This window comes from Alligator sinensis, unplaced genomic scaffold, assembly GCF_000455745.1.
Source record: "Alligator sinensis unplaced genomic scaffold, ASM45574v1 scaffold65_1, whole genome shotgun sequence".
NCBI classification, from domain to species: domain Eukaryota; kingdom Metazoa; phylum Chordata; order Crocodylia; family Alligatoridae; genus Alligator; species Alligator sinensis.
The window spans coordinates 1,126,773-1,142,328 of NW_005842037.1; the positions used below are offsets into that span (position 1 = coordinate 1,126,773).

At 44.6% G+C, this 15,556-nt stretch overlaps 1 protein-coding gene across 15 annotated transcripts in view; it reads left to right on the top strand.

Annotated features, from left to right (window-relative positions):
- GRIP1 (glutamate receptor interacting protein 1) overlaps positions 1–15,556 on the top strand; it is a 432,091-nt gene that overhangs the window by 238,657 nt on the left and 177,878 nt on the right. For 14 of the 15 annotated variants that reach the window (XM_025202800.1, XM_025202799.1, XM_025202791.1 and 11 more), the window contains one exon: positions 7,121–7,201. Coding sequence is in view for 12 of the 15 variants with exons in the window: in XM_025202791.1 (XP_025058576.1) it covers positions 7,121–7,201 (81 nt within the window). In the remaining 3 variants the exon portion in view is untranslated. Of the gene's footprint in view, positions 1–1,572; positions 1,679–7,120; positions 7,202–15,556 lie in introns of those variants that run through there. The other variant, XM_025202801.1, reaches the window with a different exon arrangement.

The following is a 15,556-nucleotide window of genomic DNA, read 5'->3' on the forward strand; positions in this document are numbered from 1 at the left end:
CTGGACCCTCTCCAGGTTATCCGCATCCCTCTTGAAGTGCGGCGCCCAGAACTGCACGCAGTACTCCAACTGCGGTCTGACCAGCGCCCGATAGAGAGGAAGTATCACCTCCTTGGATTTATTCGTCATGCATCTGCTGATGCACGATAAAGTGCCATTGGTTTTTCTGATGGCTTTGTCACACTGCCGACTCATGTTCATCTTGGAGTCCACTAGGACTCCAAGATCCCTTTCCACTTCCGTGCCACCCAGCAGGTCATTTCCTAGGCTGTAGGTGTGCTGGACATTTTTCCTCCCGAGGTGCAGCACTTTGCATTTCTCCTTGTTGAACTGCATTCTGTTGTTTTCTGCCCACTTGTCCAACCTGTCCAGGTCTGCTTACAGCTGTTCCCTGCCCTCCGGCTTGTCCCCTTCTCCCCACAGTTTTTTGTCAGCACTGCTAAAAGTACCAACGGATGACTCTAAAGTTGTTGCAGATAGACAGTCAAAGTCTCTTATTCTTAAATGGGATCCTGAAACAAAAATGATTTTTGAAGAGTCATTCTTCTCAGTTCTTCTCACTCTATTATTCAGCTAATCATTTACATTTTTTTTCCAGCAAGGATGCAGATCTGATTACAAATTACCAAAAAATATAAGACCGACTGCCCTTAGAATGCACTTAATTTGGGATTAAGCCCCATTGAACTGACTGGCACTTCTGTCTTTTGAGAAAACAAGTATAAGATGGGGTTCCCTTGGGAAAGCTGAGTTATGCTAAAGTAAAATAGGGAATAGACTTATGGCATCACCATTATGGTCTGGGGCCATGCTGTTCCAAAATAAGGGACATGTATTATGTAATATAAAATAAGAAAATGACACCCAGTGGTAACTGGCAACTCTAGATTTCTCTTATTGCAGCTTTCTGTACTGTAAACTTGGGTGATAGATTCTAAACCTAGTTAACTAATTAAACAAACCATAAGGATTAGCTAAGCTAAACTTTTTTTTTTTCTAGCAACATCTAGCATAGCAAACAGCTTTGGAATTTAGTTGTTAAATCACAGTTATACTAAAAGGCATAGAGAGAATCTTGAAGAATGATGCATTGCAAAGTAAATTATTTACTAACCAGTTGATCTACATCATTCTTCAGACATATCTACATCTTCATCCACATTGTTTTCTCCCAATAAGCAGTTTTCATTATGATGTTTCATTCTTGCAACTAGGCCCTGCATCTCCTCCTTGCACTGCTTACACTTGACACGTTTCCCTTTTTTATCCAGGGAAGGAATTTCTTCAAAGTATTCCCGGATAGGGTCTCTCTTATGCCCAGAAGCCATGACAGTTTTTCTGTGGTAAAAGTGTGGGGGAATATAGGAAGCTGTGTGTACTGCTGAATAATGTCTTCCCTTTTTCTTTCCACTCCACTCCACTGTTCCTTTCTACTCTGCCTCCGTCCTTTCCTATATTGTCTCTCTGTCTTTAAGAGAGTGTCTTAACTAACTCCTTGGCCTTGCTTGGCCCAGTTCCACCACCACGTAAGCACAGAACAACAGCAATCCTATCCAGCCTGTGTCTTTGCACATGTGACTTTAGTCTGCTGAGAAACAGAAACTGAAAGCCCAGAACTTTCAAGAAGCAAGAGCTGGTAGTTAGGCTGGACAGACAGACTAGAGCCATTTTCATGTAGGTAAGTCAATGTGTGTGTGTGTGACAGAGCCATTAATTCATTTTTATGAGACTTAAGTATAGGTTTAACATGTTTGTGATGAGATATAATTGTAACTGTAATTTTTTAAATGAGAGAGAAATTTAGTATTTTATTGATGATTTTTTAAAAATCTGCTTTAAATTTTAAAAAATCAGATTTTTTCTTTAAACCATTGATTTTTATCCACCCTGATCCAAGGTAGCAGAACTTATTCACTGCCTTGAGAGGTGTTATCAAGGCTGATAAACGGTGACTGGCGAACACCCTGTCCTAGGACCACAGTCTTCTTGATGGTGATGGTCAGGGCACACATCCTGCAGGCATGGAAGAGGTAATTCATGAGTGTTTGTAGTTGGTCTTCTTCATGAGCAGTGAGTGCAGCATCATCAGCAAAAAGGAGCTCCCTACTAACTATGTGTCTCACTTGTGTCTTGGCTTTTAGACGTGATAGATTGTAGAGTTTGCCATCTGATCTTGTGTGAAGGTATATGCTTTCCTCCAAGCTATCAAAAGCGTAGTGCAGCAACATAGAAAAGAAGATCCCAAGAGTGTGGATGTCAGGACATGCTTTTACTTCACTCCACTGTTCATCTCAAACCTGTCAGAAGTTGATTCATCAAACTGAACTACGGCCTGCATATTTTGATTGTGGATGCCAGGACATGCTTTTACTTCACTCCACTGTTCATCTCAAACCTGTCAGAAGTTGATTCATCAAACTGAACTACGGCCTGCATATTTTCATAGAAGACACATATCATGTTGAGTAAAGTTGGGGGGCATCCAATCTTTACCAGGACCTTGAACAAACCTGCTCTGCTGACAGTGTTGAAGGCTTTTGTCAGGTTAAGAAATGCTACATACAGTGGCTTATTTTGTTTTCTGCATTTTTCTTGCAGTTGGTGTAAAGAGAATCTCATGTCCACTCTTGATCTCCCTGCTCTGAATCCACACTGTGATTTTGGGTAGACACGGTCAGCAAGTTGTCGCACGCATTTCAGTATGACTGGCAAAAGCCTTGCCTGCGATGCTGAGGAGAGAGATGCCCCTATAGTTGTTGCAGTCACCCTTAAACTCCCTTGTTCTTGTAGAGAGTAATGATGTTAGCATCACGCATGTCCTGGGATACTTGACATTCCTTCCAGCAGCACACTAGAAGTTGATGCAGATGTAGTAGCAGGCTAGCCTTCCTGCACTTGAGAACCTCAGCTGGGATATCATCCCCTGCTGTTGCTTTTCCGCTTGCTAGAGAGTCTATGGTCTTGCTAAGTTCTTCTAATTGATGCCAGTGGCCAGATCATGGGTGTCTCCATGATACTTTTTGATACTGTTTGCCTGCAAAGTAGGTGTTAGTGATGTACAGGATGTTTAAGCGCAGAGTCCAAGAAGACATTGGCCATTTTCATTCATTTACCCCATGCCATGATGTCCCAGGTAGGTTGGCCAAGTTGTGATCTGCGCCTACTTAAGCATTAAAGTCCCCTAGGAGGAGAAGTCTCTCATTTGATGGTAGGTGCTCAATGACTTGGTGCAGAGCATTATGGAAATTATCTTTATCACCCGAACTTGCCTGTAAAGTTGGTGCATAAGCACTAATGATGTTAATAAAGCTGTTGGTTGACTATATTCAGAGTGAGATGATGTGATCTGATGTTCTAGTGGGGGTCCTGATGGTTTTGACCAACCTGTTGCAAACTGTGAATCTGACCCCATGTAGGTGAGTATCTTCTACACTCCTGCCTTCTCAGAAAAAGGTGTAGTTGGCCTCACAAATTGAGCATGAGTTGGCCAATCTTGTCTCCTGCAAGGCTGCAATATCAATGTTAAGTTTTTGCAGCCCTTGATCAATCATTGAGGTCTTCCACACATTGTCCATCGTCTCTAAATTGTTATTCATGCCAGGACACATGGTCCTGACATTTCAGCTTCCTAGCCAGAGGCTTTCAAGATTTCTTTTCTTGTTGCCTGGTACTTGATTTGCCCTCTGTTTTTCGACTTTTGGTCCAACCCCATGCACCAAATGAGGCAGGCAGACCATGATGGGTCAACACCTTACTGGCTGGGGACCCGCCTAGCTTAAGGCAGGTGGTAGCTAACCAGTGGAACAGAATTGGTTCCTCCCACCAACGAATTGATCTGTGGTGCTCTATTCTACACCAGCTGAATTGAGCTTATAACCCATGACTTCCCCCTTCTGTGTTGTGCCCATGCAAGTAGCAAAGATAAAGTGTCCTCTCCATTCAGTTTTCGCTGCAATGGCCTGGCTAGTTGATATGGAGACGCTTGAGTTGCCTATATACAAATGCCCTCCTCTTAGCATTAGTTTATATATGTAGATGATGATTATATCTAGATGACAATTTATGCTTCTTCGTATGAATATAAACTAACCTGAATAATAGGGTTCCTGCTTTGTTCTTGCATGTTGATCCTAGTAGCTTATCTTTAATTGTTATCTGGTAGATGGATGCTCACTGACCTTTCACCCCTTACCATTTTCATGGTGTTGGCTCCTTGGCCCTTTTTTCTTCTTCACAGGGCAACAACATGCATTGTTTCTTTGAAATATTTTCAGTACAAATTAATCACTTAATCTGCCTAGGCACCAGCAAATCAAGGAATTTACTGAAAGCACATTAAGCTTGATTCCAAGACCAAGAAACCACAAGATGCAGTTGGGTACAGGGAAGATTATGCTGTCACTAAAGAAGATAGTCTCTTCATTCATCTCTTTAAACACCAGGCTTGAATGGGAAATATTTGGTTGTGGGAATTCCTCCCTGCTTTTGGTCCTCTCTCCATTCTATAATCTTGCTTTTGGTCCTCTCTCCATTTCATTTATAAATTTCATATTTAACAAAATGCACACAGACGACTATTTTGTTTAGTATACTAATATGTACATCACCCATTAAGATGTGGCCCAGACAAGTAGTGACCAAAAGTCACAAATATTCATGGGCTTTTGTGAAATAAGATTATGATCTCTATTGACTTCTTCATAGAAAAGTCTCTCTCTCAATATCTGCCCTCACAGATAACACCCTCTCACAAGATACAGCTAAAGATGAAATGGATACAGTAACCAAACTGCTCCATATTCAAGTGCCTTGAATGCTAGTGTTGAGAAGTATTGATGGGCATTTGGGGAACCTTATCCTGCCTCTAGCTAGGCTTGCCCTTTCTGTGAAGGAAAAAAGATCTATCCATTTTCTTTCATGAGCACTAACTACTCTCTGGATATCTTCAAAAACCTGTGGCAATGCATCCCACCCAGCACATTAACTTAGATTTTCTATTTTTTTCAAACGGAAGTATTGTCCTTGTCCGGTCCTTGTCCAAAGTCTGCCTCTTTCTGAAAACATGCATGACTGCATGACAAATTTCTCCTTTCTGTGTAAGTGCATGTTTTATGTCTGTTGGTTTTCTTTTTTTGGCTTTATGATAGTATCCAGTATATACAGCGCCTTTGTTACTTTTCTAGCTAAGATGATAGTCCTATGGCAATAGGAGTTAATTTTACTGTGGCAGAAGCAATGGTATCTGGCTGTTAAGATGTCATGTGTATACTCCTAATTAGTTACTGCATTCTTTTCAAGCTGCAGGGCTACAACAGTCCTTTATCTTGTTGGTGGTGTTCCTCAAGCTCTTTTTGTTACTGAGTTTGCCTTACAGAGAAGAAATCATTGCAGAGAGTCTGTGGTTTAAAAACCTGAACTGTTCTTCATAGTGTCTTCTATATCAGACCTGGCTTTAAATTATGCTGACCAAACTTTATTTTGCTTGCTTGAAAATGGGGGTGGGAGGAGGGAACTAACCATCTTTGATGTAAGTATTCAGAAGGATTTTGAGCCTGTACAAGTCACAAATGCTGTAATCAGCAAAGGGGGCAAGAAATCTAAAGAGGGTCAGTTATAAAGAAAAGTCAGTTGCCAAAAATATGTTTATATTATTCATCTGATGGTTTCTGTTGCATCTCAATATGTCACACAAGATAACTTTGATTCCTTTACACACTGATCTATATTCATGCCTGAACCTATGCATATGCTGAAAACTAATTGGCCCTTTCTAACCTGAAGTCTTCAAGTAGAAGTATTTGATAGTGCATTTTAGAGCTTTTTGAGGATCAGATGAAAAGACAAGCAAAGCAGGCTTCCAGTTTTCCTCTTATTTTTTCCTTGTGACAAAGGTTATGAAGTAAATATTGTCTGTTCTAATGCTTGATTTACACACATCATTCTTAGCAGAATCTCTCTCCTATTTTTATAGCTTGTCATTTATATTTAAAGTTACTGTGTCAACCGTTTTTTTTCCCCCATTGATTGTATTGCAAGGGATCCAGGAAGCTGCTCATTGCTACCTAATGCTGCCTTTAGTGTAGGCCCACCCAGTAGGTCTCAAAGATATATTGGTAATGATCAACCCCAGTAACATCCACTAATAAGTGTCATACTGCCATCTTTACAGCACGAAGGTGCGTGGCCAGACTATCAATTTGAGTCTCTCAGATCACTTGCCATAACAGAAAAGATTTGCGCAGATCCCCACATCCAAAGGAATGGCTTCTTACAGCCGGAGTTCTGATAAAGGGGTAAAGCTTCTGGCTTTGTGGTCTCTGTGCTGAATATGGATAGTCTTCCACTAGAAGTCATTAAAAAGACGGCAAGGTTTCTTAAAGTGAAAAGGGGAAAGTCTCTACTTCCCCAAGGTCATTTTAAAGTAAAACAAGTGAGACTTCCTACAGCCAGACTTAAAGAGAATTTGCAGTTTGAGTTTTAGACTGTGCTATCCTCCTCTGTGACTCAGCTGGAGTTTCCTGCCTTTGTCACTTTGTCACAAGCGAGAATGTGTGTGCTAAAAGGTCCTTCTTGACCTTTCCAGTTTACCTAGTAACAATTCTTGTATTTGGAGAGAGTCTGTAAGGTTTTGCTACTTCCCTGAATAGTATAATAAAGGAATTCTGAATTTCTGATAGGGTGATTTTATGTCCTGTTTAAGCACCTATCCTGAGTGTCCTGTTGGTTTAGCAAATGAATGTTTTTGTTCTGTTTTCAGTGGGAATGCAGCAGCCCTCTCTGGTGAAAGGCTACAAAAGGGTTAGGCCAGTCCTCTGGCATCCCACAGCACCCCAGCATCACACTCTTCTCTGGTACTCTGCCATTGCTGCATTGCCCCTCCTCCCCCTCCTTGCCTTTGAGAGGTGAGGGGGAGAAAAACATAGTATCCCACTTTAACACAGGAAAAATGGTCCCCCAGTGAGTGGTGTTCCTAGCATATAATCAAGCAGTTTATTTTTGCAGCAAAGAAGTAAATGTGTAGTTACACTGTGAGTTATACTGAAATTCAAGCATGTTATAAATATGTTTCAACTAAAACTGAAGTTTCACTGGATTCATGTGGCTTATTTTTTTTTCCTAGATGAGAGTCCTTATACTAAATCTGCAAACCAAGCCAAACCACCTGATGGAGCATTGGCTGTGAGAAGACAGAGCATCCCAGGTACACCAGCTTGTTTAATTTTGATGATCATTGCCCTATTGTGCCCAAACCTAAGTTATAAGCTAAAGAAGGGAAATGTTGCATTAGTATTACCAAGCTGTTTGTAAAACAGATAGTATATGGGGAACCATAGTGACAGTCCCCACCTACTTAGGCTTCTTCACATTCAAACTTATAAAAAAATTCTGAACTCTTTCTTCAAGCCCACTTTTATCTCTCGTTTGCAACAGGATTTTGATTTTTGGTGGGTGGAGCCTTGGGTCAAGGAGGTGCCTTTTGTTGTGCGCTTCAGAAGCTATTCATACTGGCTAAGCAGGTGGCGAGTTGTAATCATTGTTCCCATCTGGATGAGAATGTTGCAACACTTACAGTATTTGATATCTTGCATCTGTTGTCCCTGGCATGCCCCTTCTCCCCACTCCCCTTCCCACCACCTCATTTGTAACAGGGGTTGGCAAGCTCTTACTAATGGCAGACCACAGCCTGTTATTTGGATGCTGCAGCAGGTCTCAGATCCCCTGCTGCTGCCATAGGCGTCCCTGCTCTGGAGGGCTGCTCTTTTGCCTCCCCAATGCAGCCTCCATCAAAAAGTGCTGTCCAAAAGCTAGGTGAGGGACAATTTGGACCAGTTAACTTGGTGATAGTACCTGGTACCACAAAGCTGGGATGGCTGTGATGGCAAGGGATCGGCCTGCCACTTGTAAACTGCAGAACACTGATTGCAGGCTGGATTGCATGGTTGGATAGCAGAGTGTTAAGTACAGACAATCTAAAAGCCTGCTGAATCGATTCCATTGTCTCACATTAATCTAAGCTATTTAGATTGAACTGATAAGCAAGTGAACAGACATTCACTTTTGATTCTGGAAATGCGACCACATGCCTGGAGTGGTTCAGGCCAGAAGCTGGGGGGCACTAGAGCATGCCTTCTAGCCTTCTGGCCACTGTGGAAAGAAGGGAAGGTAGCTGGGAGAGAAGCACTCTGAGGCCTTTCCCTCCTCCCTGCTCAAGCTAAGTGGGGTGTGGCCAGGCCCAGGCTGGCCTGCTAAGTAGGTGGGGGTTGGAGAAGGTTTAAACCCCACCCTGGCCTACACCCCCAGCTGGGTGGAGGGGTGTGGTGGGAAGCAGCCCCTGCCAGGATTTTCCCCTGCTCCTTGCTCAGGTGGAGAGGCGGGGCATGGCCCGGGCTGGCACACGGCAGGAGGGGGCCCTGGCCCATCCCCAGCCCACACTCTACCCCAACTAGTCTCTGCCTGGTGAGGGTGGAGCACCCCTGGACAGGCTTTTCACTGCTCTCTGCTCAAGTTTATTGCATTAATCTTTGTTCAGGGTTGCTAGCAGATAAAATCCTGCAACAAATCGTTAGTCCTGTGCTAACAATGTGGAAAACTGTGCTTTTTGAGGGTGTAATGGTTATGTTATACAGCAGTAGGTTCATGTTATGCAATGCTGACCAGTTAGACATCAGGCACCAAGTATAACAGATCTCTCTCAGACTTCTTGGCTCTGAGTGGTTACAGTGGTTACAACACACAGTATTAGGACAAGAGCAAATGTAAGAAAATTCCCTGAGTGAAAGAATGGTGCAGTTAAGGTCCCAGCAGTGTTGAAACTCTCCAGGAATATGAACAAGAACTGGGAGAGTTTTAAGCAGTACTTCACTCTGTGTCTGCAAGAAGTAACATATTCACTCAAATCTAAGTCAACCCTGAATTTAAGATGACCCCTCCCCCACAATAATTAGATTCTATATGTGGAAAATGTATAAAATTGTTATAATATTTCAGGTATTGAATCTAATTCTTGGAGGGTTATCTTAAATCTGTCTCCCTCACACTGCTACATCAGGGAAAGCAGTGACTGGGTGTGGCAGGTGGTACCCTTGTCCTCTGCCCCCCCAGCACCCCTCCAGCCCCAGCTCCCCACAGACTTTGCCCCTTCCCACCACTCCCCATAATTTCTGCTCCTTCTCCCCACAATCTCTTCTGTCTTCTGCCCCCCACAATCTGTTCCTTCTGCTCTGCTCTCCATAGACTCTGCCTCTCCCCTATCTCCCTCCTGCCTTGCTGTCAGATGCTGCTCAAGCTCTGCATCCTGCTGGGTCACAGGGCACAGTATGTGGAAGTGTAGCCCTTGCTGGGCCATGCAACAGCATCAGTGCTTCTGATTGGCCAGACAGAGTACAGAGTATCTCTGTACTCGGTGACCAGGAGGGAATTCAACCGAAGCAGGGGTGGGAAAGGGAACAGAGGGGTAGCAAAAGCTGTAGAGAGCAAATGGGGACTGCTTTGGGTTTGACTGTAGCCCTGACTTGGGCTCAGCTGCCTAACCCCCCACCTTCCTCTTTGTACATGAATCTTAGACAAGGGTTTTTTTCCCAGTGCTGATTGTGGGGGTGGGGAGCTTATGTTAGGTTCATGTTCATGTATGAGAGGCATCAGAAAAAAGGAAGGCTTTCAGAAGGTAGCTGGTTCTGAAGTACTTACTATATTTAATAGCTTTCAGCTAATTCAAGAAGAAGAGGCTAGCTATGAAACAACAGAAAAATGTGAAGAACCCTACATTTCATATCAACATGGAACATGAGAAAGATGTTTTTGAACAAAAAATATGAAAAGAAGGAAAAGCATGGAAGAGTTTGTGGGCACAGTTGTGAGGGATGAGGATTAAGTTTTGCCTTCTGGGGAAAATGGAGTCCCTGCATGGAATAATACAGATAGATATTTTCTGTATTATATTCTTCAGGCAGAGTTTAGAAAGAACTGAAAGGCAGGTTTTCTGTATGTTAGAGAATCTTTAAAAGTTTTTAACAACTGCTTTTATCCTAATATGTTCTTGCGTCTCCATTTCTGCCTCAGCACTGTTTCTAGTAGGAATCAAACAGAGATAGTGTGAGGTTTTTGGAGAAAGAAAACCAAACAAAAGTCTTACTATTTTTTCTTTTGTAATCTTAACCAGACCTAGAACTAGAGCACAGTGGGTATCACTTTCAAAGGAGTTTAAGTGATTCAAGAGACTAAGGACAAGGCATGATAGATACTTATAGGAGTTGGAATGTACACGTATTTGAAAAATCTGTCCATTGTTTTAAAAAGTGATTCAAGGATATCGGAGCTTTTGGTGACTTTTGAAAGTCATGTGGGTGTTTTGGACCATTCTAACCTATATTTCACAGATGAGGAGCCACTAACCTACTGCTCTGAAAGTCTAGATTGGTGGAGATAATATACAATATTCAAAGAAATACACTTAGGCTACATCAAAGTGTTTTCACTTCAGCGAGTTCTTATGGATATTTGAGTCACTTGCCCAAGGAAAAGTAAAATGTGTTTGGTCAGTGGGCCTTAGACAATAAGCAGATGGTCTAGGAGCCTTACTAGTTGTCTCAAGAAAGATAAATCTTATTTTGAAATGTAGAACACACAAGGATGCATCTTAAGGAAAAAGGGCTTAAAAAATGACTGGGAACTTTCATTGCCAAACAAAACTTAACTAGAAACCCAAAATAGCCCACTTAAAATAACAGAAGCAATCTGAGGAGCTCTGAGAGAGATTTTGGTATTTGCTATTAATTCATATTTTATATGCAGTAAGGCTACTGAGAATTGAAATCACAGTATTTGTGTTTGTAAGATTCCATTGTGTATACACCTATGTTAAGTCATTCTCACGCCTTTAGTCAACTGTCTAGGTTTTTGTTAGTGCAAGTGGAGTGGCCTTTCAAATGCAAGATCTAGCAATACAAGAAAGTCAGGAAAATCTTTTAGAACTTGTTAGAGGAGTTAGCAGAAATAAGTCACTTGCCTTTATACGAGGAACACTGTGTCTCATTCACTCTAAATGCTACACCTATCCAAATGCTGTGTCACTGAAATACTCAGGGAATTGCAGCCTAATATTGTGATAGAACAGCAGTACCTCCAAAATCAAATGCCTGTTGAATCATTTGTGATACATTCCTGAGACCCATGCATCAGATGGTGCATCCCTGAGCTATACAGTCTAAGTAACAGCCAGAAAGAGTACTTACATACTCATTTTCTCATTTTAATGGACCCAGCTAGCTTAAGAATTGCACACTTTTAAAATTAGCCTCTTTTCCAACAATGATCACTGTTTTTAATAAATCCCTTGTTAAGACAACTTTTAGAATCTGACTATTCAGTGTGACACTTTGGGTGTGCATACACATTCTCAGGGGTGGGGAGGGGCTGTTTTAAACACAGCAGTTCCCTGATAGCCACTCTAATTAAAATGATTCACTGTCACGTGCATTAAGCCCCCCTGGCATTTTAAAAAAGCTGCAGGGGCATTTTAACTAAAGCTCATTCAGTGAGCTTTAGTTAAAGTGCCCCCGTGGTCATTTTAAAATGCGGGGGAGGGTTCAATACATGTGACAGTGAGACAGTGCTGGAGCATTTTAATTAAAGTGCAGATCAGCACATCTATAGGCAGCTTTCGAGTCTGACTATTGTGTAACATCATGTCTTGAAAAGAATTAAAGGTTTCCAATCTGGAAGAAGAGTTTCTCAGGCACTTCTTATCACTGAAGCACTTGTTTTCCAGAAGGTGGGAGACTCTCCTAGACCAGCATATGGGGTTATGTATGAGTTTAATGGGGGCACAGACAAAAAACACACTCTTGAACTGATGGCAGAAATACAGAAGAAAGTGACAATAAAGCATTGATGATGCATAGGGGGTGCACATGCACCCCCTGAGCATGGCGGGGCACCCCCCTACGAAAAGGTGCCACCGACAGTGTTGCTGCTCGCCCCCCCCGCCCCGCTGCCGAAACCACCAGCGGTCTTTGCGGGCGGTCAGCAATCGCTGCTGGCTGCCACCACTGCTTCAGCGCTGTCTGTAGGTGGTTGCCAACCCTTGGTTGGCGCTTGCCACCCCCCTCCCCCCACTGCTGACAGTGCTGGCAGCGTCTGCAGGAGCTCCCTGCTTACCACCGCTGTGCCCCCCCCAGCCACCAGGGGCATGTGTCATTCATGCAATAAAGAGTTGTTTTTAGGATGGTAGTAAAATATCTGGATAAACAATTGTAGCATGAATAAACAAATATAACAGCCCACAACTGCCCTCCGTACTTTTTGTATTAGGACTGAGTCCCAGGGGCAGCCATGATGTCCCCTGGTGGCCTCAGGAATCCTGCCTCACTCTGGCTTTCGAGGCACCCCCCTTTTCCTTGTTCTCTCCTACCATGCCTTGTTGTTATTATCTAATTTGGGAGTAAGGGAGGCTGCCCCAGGGTCCCAGAGTAAGCCTTCATCTTCTTCTAGTCTACAGATTCCCTATGAACTCCACCTCCCTCTGTTATGCCCCCAGACACTAATCCTGGCCCATCTGTACCTTCCAGGATTAATCACCTTAATGGCTATTCACAGCCTCTGACTCTGCTACCGCCATGCCCATGCCTCACAGGTGTTACCAATTTGTCATTTCTGTGGTCTCTCGGCCCCAGACTAATAGTAGGACACCTTAGGCCTCTACATCTTGTTGGGGTTTAGCCTTCTTGGCTTCTGTCCTTTTCCTCAGCCTAGGTCCACTGTGCCGGGCCTGGCTTCTGTGTTTCAGCCCTTGTCTTGTCCTCCTTAGGTTTTGGGGCCCTGGCCCCGGTCTTGCTCTTCTAGGGCTCTGGTCTTGCCCTCTTGGGCTGCAGGCCCCTGGCATAGTAGGGGGTACTACTACGCAGAGCCACCCACCTCATTGTGCCAGGCTCAAAATCACACTTCAGGAGTCTCCCCTGGGGAGCTTATATCCAGCTGCCCCCCTTCCTGGAGAACACCCACAAGCCTGGGGTAATACTGCTACCACCCGGGCACTGGTCTCTGTTAGGGCGCTGTGCAGCTGTGCAGCCCAGGATACACAGACTCTGCAAGTCTTGAGGGTGCTTTACCCACTGGTAAAGCTTCTGGGTGCTTCTTTTAGCCCAAAGCCTCCCAGGGAAGTCTTAGGTATGACTTGAGTTAGTCAATACACAGCCCAGCTCTGCTGGGAGCAAAAAGCATCTCTGTCCTCTCTCCCCTTAGGCATTCACAGAGAAAAACAGCCAGTCATGCTGTAACCCAATACCTTGGGTGGGGTGGGGGGGAGTAGACAATGGAATTTAAGATAAAAACACCTTGAGCAAGTTCTAATAAATTGAGTCATACAAATATGGGCTCAGTGTCCCTTTTAATACATGTCTGAATTACTTAGCCCTAATCTACTAGCTAGTTTCCAGGTTTACTTCCTGATTCATCCAGACAGCAGCCTGGAGGTACTCTGCTTGTGGCTTTTCAAAATGCCCGCCAGAGGAAGAGAGTGAGCTCCCTCCTCCCCTCAGGAATTTACCTAGCCCGGTCACCTAGGTCACCAGGTTGAACCAAGTACCTTTTTGTAAGGAGGGTAGGGGGTAGTGGGACTGACCCAAACAGAGACAGAGGGGGATTTCTTCACAGTATCCACCCCTCTTGAGCTATGGGTCAACCCTAGTTCTCCCTCTCTAAGGTGCTGGACCTGTCTCTGTCCTGCTATCTTCATCTCCAGCCAGCCAATCTTCACCTTCTCAGACTATGCAGCTTGTACCTTGTCCTGGCAAGCTCCTGCCTGGTGTCCCTGTCTGGCACTATGGGACCTCCTAACCTCCCGTGTCAGTTCCATCCAGTCGACTGGTAGCAATGTGAGAACCAAAACTTTCAGGCAACCACCTCGCAAAGCACACATCTCCTTAAGTGAGACTTATGCCAGAACAAAACTGCAAAAGAAAAACAAAAGTACTCTGTCCCTTTAATTTTGGTAGCCTCTCTCTGGCAACCCAACGGTTAGGGAAACAAGGTGCTTCTCTCTCACAAACCTCACCTGCCCCTTCCCCCCCTTAAACCTTACTAGGGGCATTTAAAATGCAAGCATCCACACGTAGGAGCTCATTAACTCATGCTGAGTGCTGTTTGAACATCTTGGGGTTACACCACTTCAGGAAAGGGTTAACCCTGGGCCATGCTATCTACCTTGTATTAGGGTAATTTCAGTCTGCTCCACAGAAATAAAATGATCAATTTGTAGTGCTCTAGCATCTCAGGATGTACTGCTCCCAGCCTCTCCTCCCCTGTCCCACACAAGCAAGGATAGAGCCCAAGTGTCCTGGCTTCTAGCTACACCCCTACTCACCAGGTTTCTAGTGACAATTCAGAGTTGTGCAGATAAAAAATGGTATTAGCCCTTAATGTGCAACTACACACCGCATGTTCCAACTTTAACTCTGCTTAATATTGCACAGATTAAGTGTGGTCTAAGTGTAATGCTGATTGCCATATTTGGGGTAAGGAAGGAATTTTACCCTGTGGTCTGACTGGTATGGACTGTGGGGGGTTTTGCCTTCCTCTGTAGTGGGAGATGTGGCCCTCTCCTCAGGATCTCTTGAGCAGCATACCTACAGGCTGGGGAACTCCCCTCTTGTCAGCACAGAGGCAGAAAAGGATCTTGGAGTCACTATTGATTCCAAGCTGAACATGGGCTGCCAATGTGGGAACGTGGTCAGCAAGGCTAACCGCACCTTGTCATGCATCCACAGATGCATCATGAGCAGGTCCAAGGAGGTGATCCTCCCCCTCTATGTGACATTGGTCAGGCCGCAGTTGGAGTACTGTGTCCAGTTCTGGGCACTGCACTTCAGGAGGGATGTGGACAGCATTGAGAGGCTCCAGAGGAGGGCCACTCACATGATCAGGGGGCAACAGGGTAGGCCCTATGGGGAGGGGCTACGGGACCTGAACCTGTTCAGCCTCCACAAGAGAAGGCTGAGAGGGGATCTGGTGGTCGCCTACAAACTTGCCAAGGGGGACCAGCAGGCAATGGGTGAGTCCCTGTTCCCCCAAACACTACCAGGAGTAACGGCCATAAGCTGACTGAGAGTAGATTCAGGCTAGATATCAGGAGGCGCTACTTCACAGTCAGGGCAGCTAGGAGCTGGAACCAACTTCCAAGGGAGGTGGCGCTCGCCCCTACCCTGGGAGTCTTCAAGAGGAGGCTAGACAATCACCTAGCCAGGGTTGTTTGACCCCAGCATCCTTTCCTACCCATGGCAGGGGGTCAGACTTGATGATCTGCTTAGGTCCTTTCTGACCCTACCATCTATGAAACAATGTATTGGCAACATTTCACAGAAATAGGTGTCGCAGGGCACCTCAGTGCCTGCTCCTAGAGAGGAGAAACTGCCAGGGGGAGAGCCCTGGCAGAGCCTAACGAGCCCAGCTGAAGGTTGCCAGAGTAACGAGCGCAGCTGCGGGTTGCCGGAGCAACTAAGGGGAGCCAGCTGCCTGTAGGAGGCAGGGCCTGGCCCTTATAAAGCCCAGGGCTGAGGCCAGG